This window comes from Cavia porcellus, unplaced genomic scaffold, assembly GCF_034190915.1.
Source record: "Cavia porcellus strain 051 isolate PalLab524CR breed Dunkin Hartley unplaced genomic scaffold, mCavPor4.1 scaffold_5, whole genome shotgun sequence".
Classification (NCBI taxonomy): Eukaryota; Metazoa; Chordata; class Mammalia; order Rodentia; family Caviidae; genus Cavia; species Cavia porcellus.
Genome location: NW_026947488.1, coordinates 97,829,166 through 97,840,026, shown reverse-complemented (window position 1 = coordinate 97,840,026; position 10,861 = coordinate 97,829,166). Strand labels below are relative to the sequence as shown.

At 52.1% G+C, this 10,861-nt stretch overlaps 1 protein-coding gene across 4 annotated transcripts in view; it reads right to left on the bottom strand.

Moving 5' to 3' along the window:
* Nucleotides 1-3,992: 3,992 nt before the first annotated feature.
* Aff1 (ALF transcription elongation factor 1) overlaps nt 3,993-10,861 on the bottom strand; it is a 143,232-nt gene continuing 136,363 nt past the window's right edge. For all 4 annotated transcript variants that reach the window (XM_013151914.3, XM_013151915.3, XM_063249397.1 and 1 more), the window contains 2 exons: nt 9,403-9,626; nt 3,993-8,427 (listed from right to left, as the gene is read on the bottom strand). In XM_013151914.3, coding sequence (XP_013007368.1) covers nt 8,306-8,427; nt 9,403-9,626 — 346 coding nt within the window. In that variant the 3' untranslated portion in view covers nt 3,993-8,305. The remainder of the gene's footprint in view (nt 8,428-9,402; nt 9,627-10,861) is intronic.

The window sequence follows — 10,861 nt, the reverse complement described above, 5'->3', positions numbered from 1 at the left end:
GTGCCTGGCTAACCGAGACGTGCGCCACCCAGCGCTGTGCTGACTGTGATCTGACTCCGACTCGGTGACAGGCGTGTGTGACTTTGGGGTGCGGGCAGCAGGACAAACGTGTGGAGAACCATGCAGCAGCCGACAGCCAGCCAACCCGGTCCAAGCTTCATGATGTACACAGTGCAAGGAAAACAGCGCATCTCGTAGAAAAAGAGCCGAGACCAGGAAGGGGCAACCACAGAGCCAGGACGGAGCTCGGCAGGCAGTGCTGGCCGAGCACGGCTTTGGGTACACGCCAGAGTCCTCTACAGCACTATCTAGGGAAGCTCTGCAAGGCCACTCCAGCAGATCAGCCGCAAAGGGTCTCAAGAAGAGCTCAGGGGCAGCCCACAGCCCCAGGTCACAGCTGCCGCTCCTTCTGGGCCTGCAGTTCAAAGATGGGAAGCAGGAAGACAAAACTGTTTGTTCCCTGTACACATGAAATAAGGCGGAGATGGCAGGATGGGGCCCAGATCAGAACAGGGCGGGTTGGAGCACTTACCCAGAGTGGGAAGGAGGTTTTGAAAGCTAAAGTGGAACCGTGTGTGTGGGAAGCGTTTCAAGGACGCCTTGCAGACTGCTAGAGGGGCGAAGGCTCCATTATCTAAGCCCCAGTGTCTCACTTAAGTCTGACTTTGGGCTGAGCGTGGTCTACTTGGAAACCAACTGCTGAGAGAGTCCTGTTGTTAAGACGGGACAGGCCAGACAGCTCAATCACCTAATCACAGCCACAGGGAGCGCAGATGGACCCGGTTACACTTTGGTAAAGAGCATGGGGCTCCGGAGCTGCTGGGGATGGGTTGAGGATTCTAAGGACCTCCTTGATGATTCTTTTCAAAAGTAGCCTAGATGTGACAATACGCTTTCCCAGCAGCCCTGCCAAGGACTCCAGGCCCCAGAGTGCCTAAGTTCTTGCTAATGAAAGGCGGAGGAGGACACAGGAGATGCCACCTACCACACAGCCTGCTGCCAGCATTCAGTGGCAGAGTCTGCCTGACCCAAAGCTGGGAAGTCCTTCACCTCGCCAAGACTGACAGCAGAAACCCAGGGGCGTTGTGGAAATCTGCTTACTTAGCAAACTCAAATACCGTGATAAAAGCTGAAATGCAGAAGTTGATTTGGAGAGAAATACATAAGCTAATAAAAGAGGCACATCCCGAATATATAAACCCAGAAGACAAGGTCGCCTCTGCCCTTAAGACTGCCTGTGCCTTTTCACTGTTCAGCACACGTGCTCCTGCATTCACAGAGCTCTTCCTGGGGGAGACTCAGCCTGCAGATCCAGGCAGAAGCGCCCTCCCGTCTCAGAGATGGGCTCTGAGTGTGGGCATCCGACAACATGAGGGGAAGATGGAGATCACCACTTTCCAGGCCCAGTATCCCAAAACGCGAGGCAGTGGGAAAATGGGTTGTCTGTAAAGCATGGAAGTTTTCCCATGGCAGCATGACCGTAAAAGCCTGTAAAATACCACTCAGGTCTCACCTCTCAGTGAAGGAAATGATCCAGGCGAGGGTCCTCAACTACCTGCTAGAAAGTCAGCGCCAAGTTGCAGGTAAAGCCTGCATCGCAAAGGGAGCTGGTGGTGACAGCTGTGGACCCACTGGGTCCTCTGACCATGCTGACAGGTAGGGCTGCTGACAGGGAAGGGCTTGTCACCATCTGCACAGACCAGGGCAGTGCTGCCACCATTCCCAGGAGGAGAGATGACACTGGGAACAGTGCATTACGAGGACGAGTTCGGAAGGCAATGACTGGGTCTTGCTCAGGAAAGACACCAGGACTGGACGTCCTGTGCGGGAACCTGGCTGAACCCATGCTCAGAAAGCGGCTGCAGTGGTCTGTGGGAAAATGCAGGACGTTGGACGTCACCAAGGACCGGCCCCTGAGGAATATTCTCAGATGCTAAAATGCTGTCTGGCTACTATTGTGTCTGGAGAGATACGTGCTGATACTTTTAGGGGAGATATATACACCTTTCATATTTTAATGGAAGTATGTACAGCTGTGGAATCTAGGTGGTAGGTATATACAGACTGATTAAAAGTGTATTTAAATTTTAAAATTTACTAAAGACACACTGCCATTAACTTCATTAATTTCCTTCAAACTGATTTTTTTTGGTCTTCTTGTGACAGTTTCACTATGTAGTTCATCCTCCTGCCTCAGCCTCCTGAGTGCTTACCCTAGTGCTTGCCACTTTGCTTTTGTTTTGGTACTGGGGATCTAACTCACGACCTCACGATTACCAGACAGGCGCTTACGCTGTGGAGCTAAGTCCCAGCCCCTGTTCTTGCCGCTATTTGAAGCATGTTCTTTGAAGTCTCTTTTCATGTCTTTATGGCCATGATAAAAACACAGCAAAGGTAAAAGAAGTGCAAACTCCCCACAATGACTGTGATTACTGTGTATCCAAACAAAACCAATAAAAATAATGAAACCAAGTAAAACCAAACTAAGAAAAACCAGAATACGAGTGAGGAACCTGCTGTCCGAGGCACCGCCCGGCAGAAGGACAGGCGTGTGAGGGCAGCAGAGCCTCCCACGGCCCTCACTCCTTGGCCGTGCGCCTTCTGGCTCTCCCTCCGAGCAGAATGGCCCTGAGAGGACACAAAGGCAGCCCAGTGGAGCAAGTGGGGACACTCAGGACAGGAAGGTGGCAGGAACCACGGGTGTCAGAAGCCAGGGTGTTATGAAGGGGCTGCACAGCAATGTCCTTGAGTGTAATAAAATTAAATACCACATGTTTTAGTCACAACTTGTACGTGATCACTGTGCTACTGGTGCATATTTTCTATATGTTTGAAATTTTCCAAAAAAGCATGTGGAGCTGGATGTGGTGGTGTATGCCTGTGGTCCCAGCCCTCAGGAAGCTGAGGCAGGGGGATCACCGAGAGTTTGAGACTAGTGTGGACTACATATCAAGTCGCTGTCTCAGAAAATAGGAACAGAAAAGTAGGACTTGTATCTTTTCAACCTATAAACACTTCTAGAAATGTATTCCCAGGAAATAGTTTGAAATTTGCTCAAATCTTTTCAGGAATTGTTATGGAAACTTCCTTTCTGTCTCCACACCCCCAGATTAGAAAGAATCTCAGCATGCAGCAAGGTGGTCGGTTAGGTCACCTGGGACAGCCATAGCTGGACATCACCCACTGACCTCCGAGTTCTCAAAGACAGGCACAGTGCGCACCTCTGAAGCCCTGTCCCTCCAGATTCATGCAGTGGGGGCACGCTCCTTACACATCCACACACTGCATGCCTAGTGCTAACCTACGGTAGACTCCTATAGGCTTCTCAAGTGCAAACTCATGTTTATTCCTGAGGACATGGACATGGACATGGATAAGACCAGGTGGGAAGGAATTGATTTTTTTTTTTTTTTTTTTTTTTGGACATAAGGTCTTGCTGTGTCATTCAGACTGGCCTTGACTGCACTGTAGCCTCGGCTGACCAGGAACTCATGGCGATCCTCCTGCATCAGCCTCCCCTTGTGCTGCGATTACACCATGCCCATCAGGAAGTGAGCTATTCAGGAAAGTGGCCACCAGCTCCTGGTTGTGTGATGTCAGGGTAGATATACGGGTTCTAAATGAGGGGACAAACTCAGAGGTTATGCCACTGGTCCAGAGATATTCAGGAGCCAAGATTCAAATGCAGGACGTTGAATTTCAGGGCCGAGGCCCCGCCTGATCTCACGAACTCCGGAGCCATTCTGCCGGTAGAGGTGGCGGGTGAAACTTCCCGCAGTCGCAGCTACCCGCAGACACCAACATGTGCCCCAGCGGATCGGCCTCGGGGAACCCCGCGGAGGGGCACGTCCCCAGCACGTTCCCCGCCCCACTTCAATGCACAAGTGCTTTGCTCCACCTGAAGCCCTCGCTGACCGTGGACAACAATTTGCACAGCGGCCCAAGAATTAATTTATGCAGGCAAATAAATAAAAGCACAGCTTTGACCCCGGTGTTTTTTCTGAATTTTTATTAATTTTATTGTAACAGCTCGATTCTCTCGTGAAAAGAATTTGAAGATGAACAAATCAATTACATTTTTTAAAAAACCAGCATTTAATCCTCATTATAGAGAACAAAATATCTGTGGCACATTCTCTTTGGAAAGATCTTTTGCAAAATTTTCTTCCAAAAAACAAAATTATGATCCTCTCACAAACCACGCACGACTCTTTCCAAGGATGACACCAGGCAGCTCTGTGTGGCTCAAGAGCCGCAGGTCGCGCTGCCGCAGGTGTGAGTGGCAGGTGTGCCTGTAACCGGCGCCCCCGCCCGCCCGCTCGCGCAGGCACACTGTGACTGTGACCATGACCATGACCATGACGGCGGCGCGCACCGACCCACTGCTGCTGAAGAGCTCGTCCTTTTAAAGACGCCCAGTGATTTTCACTTATCAGCTAGACGATCCACTCCTCTTAAAATCGTCTCAATAATAGCAGGATTTTATTTTCCTCTACAGTATAAGAAAGCAAAAAATATATAATACACAATGATAATAAATAAGAAAGGCAACCCTGCGCAGGTATTATCGAAACGTGATCACATTCAGGAGGGGGAGATTCAGGCCGCAGGGCAGCCTCCTAACAGTGCACCGCCCGGCCTGAGCAAAGGGAGCTCGGCGCTGCGGAGTCGCCCAGCGAGCTGTCCTTCCCTGCTCGGTGCGCCCTGAGTGGACGGGGTGGCCACATGCTACCGGACGCAGTACCTGGTGTCCCACGGAACGGGACAGGACGCACTGCGTTCCCCGAGACCGCAAGGAACGGACAGCCACCCAAGGGTAAGTGGTAAACGGTGCTTGTCAATGCTTCGGGAAGACAACCTAGGGGAATGCCAGGGCTCGCCTGAAGGAGCGCCTCCAGCGCCCGGCTGCCCTCCCCGCAGTGGGGAGACACAAAGCCCAGGCACAGGAACACATCTTACTTCTGTCATTTCCAAACACGAAAGCCCAGACCCACGGGGACGAGCCACCGCCTGGGCCCCAGTGGCGTCCACCGCGGCAATGTTCCACTCAGCGAGGGGCCTCCCCCTGCGCACCCAGACACTCCTGGGAAATTCTCACAAGGTTGAAATACTGGTTATCAAGAAGTGATAAAGTTTTTGAAACATTTTGTTGTACTGGGGATTATAAATCATTCGAAAAAGAAATTGGGCAGGAGGCATGGAAATTCTTGGAAATACATTTATAAAAGCCCAACTCATTCACCTCAAGGGGTGCAATCATTCTTCAAACCCTGCAGAGCAGAAGGGTGAAAGATGTAAGCCTCTTATAACATCCCCGACGCTGTGGCTGAACAGAGGGTGACATTGTTTTAAAACCAGGTTTGGTCAACGAAGCACAACATGCGCTCTGGTGTAACTGGCTTCTTCAGTACAGCAGAGCTAACAGCGTGGAGGACAGCCCAGGAGTTCCCAAGCCTACCAACATTAATGCATAAGGACCAGTGAAGGCAAGGTTTCGCCCGGAAAGGGGTCACATTTTCTTAGCTTCTGAACACCCTGAGATCTGGAAGCAAAGGATGCAGAGCAGGAGAGGTAAATGTCCAGTTTGTTGGGGGTAATAGCTACACGTTTTGGCCAAAACAGATCTATAAAACAACAGTTTAAAAAATCAGGTGCTCTTCCCGTTCAGGACTGTGACCAATCATAACACGGGACAGATCAGACAGTCAGACAATTCGGATGTCCTGCCAACTGCCCGCTGCCCTCCCCTCTGCAGCCGAGGACCAAGGGGCCTGTGTCTTCACAACCTTCCTGGGGTACGATCTGGTGGACTTTCATAGCATTTTTCATTATTTAGCAGGGTCCTTAAGTTCACTGATTCAGGGTCATTCAACACTTTTTAAAGTGAAAGCTTTTCCATCTTCTACTGTGAATGCGTATGCACACCCCCCATAGCACTGGCAGCATTCACGCTGTGTTTACTCCATGGGATGCTTTTCTTTGTCTTGATGTGAAGTGGGGATTGTTGCTGTCAGGATAACATCACATATTCCAAGACTTAATTTCATAATGCAGTTGCCTCAAACTCCTTCCTTCCGTGTAAATTCTGGTACTGGGGATCGGAACCTTGCAGTGGGAAAGTGCAAATGGTTTAGAGAACTCTGCGTGGACATCCCTGCACCGTAAGCGGACACTGCAGAGCACGGGGGAGCCCCCACCTCCCCCTTTCAGGTGCAGTGAGTGCTGTCATCAGAATCAAAAACCTGGTGACTGAAGCAGCACACAATGATTTATCCAAACCTGCTGAGTTTGTCAAGGGACAAATAAAATTTAATAGAGATTAGCAAAAAATCCTACAAAGAATCAGGCCATGGAAGAAGTTCTTTGAGAACTGCTGAGAAACACCTGGGTCCAGCACAAAGGCGCCTCACCAGGAGGGCAAATGCTCTGCATGAGTGACAGGCAGCTGCATCTGCAGCAGGGAGGGGACAGCCAAGGGGCAGGGACAGAGCGGCAGCAGACTGCACAGGCCGGAGCTGGGCGCCGTGTCCCCGCCACACAAGACACACAGCACCAAGCACTCAACCTGCGGAGCAGTTACTGTTGAGTAACAAAAGCTCTCTCAACTAGGAGCTTAGAAAGACCACGAGTTTGCATCAGAGGAACCGCGAAGAAGCTGCTTTGTCAAGATTGCACATCAAGGTTCTCTGCTCAGACAGCTACTGCTGTAACCTGGCGAGGGGACAGGACAGGTGGAAGCGAGGCTCACAGACAGCATCACAGGACAGCTCCGTGTGAAACCAACACGCCCCTCCCGCCGTCCACCTGGCTCTGTACACAGGCAGCACACGACAGAGACCTCCGAAGTCACCAGAGGGCACGGGAGCCCTTGTTTACAAAGGTGCTTCTCTTTTCTCCATGAGTAACAAATACCGACCCATGAAACATGCGTGGAAGGAAATGCGCAGCAGCGCAGAATGGGTGGAGGGGGAGGAATTAATCAGAGCTAACACCCCTCAAGTGTAATTCATGTGCAAATTGTATTTTCTAAAAGGGGCAAAAAAGAGTTGGCTTTAAAAAACACTGCACTCAGAAGAGTATTTCCAATATGAGCCTCCATGACGGAGGACCTGGGTGACAGGCCTGTGGGAATCCTGATGTGCCCCTTCCTCCCGGTCATTCTGAAGGAACCGGTCCAGCCTGCTCAGCATGGCGAGAACTTGGGAAGGCCACTGTTCCTCCTCAGCCTCGCCAGAACACGATGGAGTGAAGGCATGTGGTGACGATTCTTAAAAAGTCTCATCAGTCCCCCAAATCTCCACCTCGTCTTGAGGAGTTAACTTCCTCTAGTCAATCAAAGCTCAGAAAGTTTAGTTTTGCTATAAATATAAAATAATTTGTAGCAGAAAAATAGAGCCTCTCTAAGAAGTAGATTTCATTTTCCTTTGTTCACTGACGAAACTCAAGAGTGGGTCACACACAAGGCACACCACAACTGCAGGCCACTCACCAGCCCCTCAGATCCCAGGGGCGCTTGAATGAAACTCAGAAAGCACATCAGCCACCTGGCCAGGCATAAACGCTGATTCCCTGCTTCCCCGAGACAGGAAATGCATAAGGTGGTCCAGGGCAATTGCCTGCCACCAAGTCCTCTTCCCGGAAGTGGGGTGGGGATGGTGGTGATGCTAAGTCCCCTGAGGACCAGGGGCTCTACACACTGCCTTCCAGCACAGTCAGAGGCCTCTGCACCAGGATGAGAGTGCAGTCCTTTAGGGAACGGGCTTTGCTTTGATTTTATAAATTAGGATAATACTTGCTATTATCAGAGCCACTGCTTCCTGACAAAAGGCTACAGTACAGTCTTTCACGATGGCCATCAGAATCCATTAAACAGATCCTCCCCAAAACTTAGAAAAGAAATCAATCACAAAACCCTTCACCAAACATTATTTTTACAACATTTCCTTCTGGGGGTGGGCCAGGGTGACTGCGGAGATGATGTGCATTTGCTTTCAGAGTTGCACCCCATTGGTTCAGAACAGAACAAAACAAAAGCCCAGGGACAGGATCCCAGACTAGCTGCACGGCTGGGGGAAGCGATGCCGCACTTCTACCCACAGCTGGGAAAAGCTGGGGTCTGGGCTGACCCCAGCCCCACTTCTGCACAGCCACAGTGCTCAGCGGTGGCCATGCAGCTCTCCAGAGTGTAAGTGGACACGCTTCAGGTCATCTCCCAAAGCAACTTTTAAGACAAATGTTCAGACTGGTTCTGAGCTTCCAATGTGCAAAGACAGTTCCCAAGGCGTTGGGTCCAGCTGGGAGTCTGTTAAGGTGTCTTGGTTACTTGTTTTAGCCGCTGAAAACCCTGCCGTGCGTACTGCACCAGGTCTGCCAGGCTGCTGTTGAGGGCCAAGGTGCACGTCTTTGTGCTGAGCTGAGCAAAGAATTCTGCAAAACAAACCAAGTAAATGTGCATGAACACAAATGTTGGAATGGAAGCAGAAAACGTCAAGTTTCTAGAAGCTACCCCCCAACATCCTGCATTTCATTTATCAAAGCCAAAAATCAAACAACCCCCCTCCACATGCAAACACACACGCATGCACAATAGGGTGACCACACACTAATTCGACTTCCCTTCAGTAGGCTAGACAGGCAGGGACCAGGTTTGCTTCATAGTAGAATCCAAAAACTCTGCCTAGCACAGTGCCTGGCACTTTTACACACATCCATCACAGACGGATGGATGGACAACAACCATGAGAAAACCCAGTCGTGTTACAGGTACCACTAGTTTGCTGAGAGAGACAGAAAGCACTAGGTGGCTGGGGGACATGTGGAAGGTACAGCCAGCTGGCGGCCGTGCTCCTGCAGCTCAGGCAGCCATCTATGTCAGTGTCTGCTCAGTGGGGACCAGCAGTGAGCTCAGCAGTCTCTGACGGCACGCTCTGCTGTTCTTCACCTTGGGTTCTCAGGGGCATTCCTCTCGACAACAGTGCTTACCAGGCCACCCTTGGCATCTGAGCTAACTGACTCTAAGCACACAGTGAGGATACACGCACTCAGCCCTGGGTCATGTCACCCCCTATCGCGGACGCCGGAACCTAGGGACAGCCAGTGAACCTCCCCACTTGCTCTGCTGTAGCACTTTGTAGCACTTCTGCGCAGGCTGAGAGGATGATGAGGGCCTATGAAGGCCGAGCTGCCAACACCACTTCTACCTTGGCTTCTCAAAGATCCACCCACGGGGACCCGGCCCCACGCCCAGGCTCACGGAAGAGCTGCAGCTGGGTTCCAGGCAGAATGGAGATGAGGAATCCAAGGAATCCCCAGCTCTGCCGTCCCTGTTCTGTGAGGAACTGCACACAAGACCCAAGCAATGCTACCCCCCCCACACCCCGGGCATCATCGCCAGGGCCACACCTTTGCTCTTCCTTGCGAGGGCTTCCGCCTGCTCCCAGAGATCAAAGGCAGTGAGGACGTGGGATGTGATGGTGATGTAGGAAGAGGTCATGTTCTGGATGGTGACGGGGGTGCTGACCATGGCAGGCGTCCCACTGCTCCCCAGACTGCCAGTGCTCGGCGGGGCCCCGGCAGAGCCGGCTGGAGAAGGCACTGGGGAAAGCGGGGATGGTGCGCCCGTGCTCCTGCAGGGTGAGAAGGGGATCAGCCTGTTGGCTCGGCAGCTACTGTGTCCATCCCAAGCAGCAGTCAACTGCTACGGTCACTCCTACATGGTCAGGGACACCAGGTGGGCTCAGCCATGTCCTAGACACACTTTCCCTTCCTGCACTGCCTTCTCATCTCCAAGGCATGCTGGGAAGACTGCTTTCACTAACAGGACCCCTACCCCCTCTGCCCCTGCACTCGTGTGGACACCATGGCACAGCACAGCTTCCTTTCTGTCACCACTTCAGTCTCTTTCTGTGCATTTGCCTCCCTTTTCCTGGGTCCCACCACCAAGAGGGCAGAGGCAGATCTTGACGACCTGTGCACTTTAGCCCAAGATGGGGAGGCACTGGGGTCTGGGGCTGGGAGCAGGGCAACCCCAGGAGGGATGGGACCGGGAAACCGGGCATGAGCTTCCCTCCTCCTTGGCTGAGGACCTGCTCATCTCAGAGTGGACTCCATGAGAAGGGTGGGATGCAATCAGAGTAAACCCTATTGGACTAAGAAGGAGGGGGCAGCAGCAGCAGTCTGGCAGGACCAAGTTTCCCTCTCCACCTGTTTCCTGCCGCGCTCTAGCTGCTCCAGTGGGCAGCAGCTGAAGGAACTGTGCCTGGTGATGGGACCCGGTGTATCTCAGAGCTTAGGTCAGAGTAGTCAGCACACGGGTGGTGACATTTTCAGAAGGAAAAAGTGACCTCCCTGTCAGGACTTTCCTTGCTGAAGAGGACTCAGGTACACTTGTGTTGAATGTTGGAAATTCCTACCAGCACTGGAAATTCCCACAAAGTCTGACCAAAATTCCAAACAACTGCTAGGCAGAGACAGCACAGAGGAGCACTCTGCCCCTTCACACAAGCCACTGTGTGGGCACCCTGCTCTCCTGCCTCCTGCACCAAGGTGGGCACTTCTGTCTGCACAGCAGGGGACACAGCTGCAGGGTGTGACCATGCTGTTCCCACTGCCCAGTGTAGGTCCTGGGAATGGCGAAGGCTCTGCAAAGTCCCCAGTTACTGAATGCCAAGAAGACGTGGGTGGGACATGCTGGCTCAGCCTCCAGGCACTCTGTTCTCAGGGAGCCCAGGGCCCCAAGGTTGCACTTCCCCCAGCATCTCCCGGGGATTCCAGGAGAGGCCTGCAATCCTTGCTTTCACTCCCATGGTGTGGGCTCCTCACCATCAGCACTGTCCACGAATGTCAGCATGTGTCTTGCCTC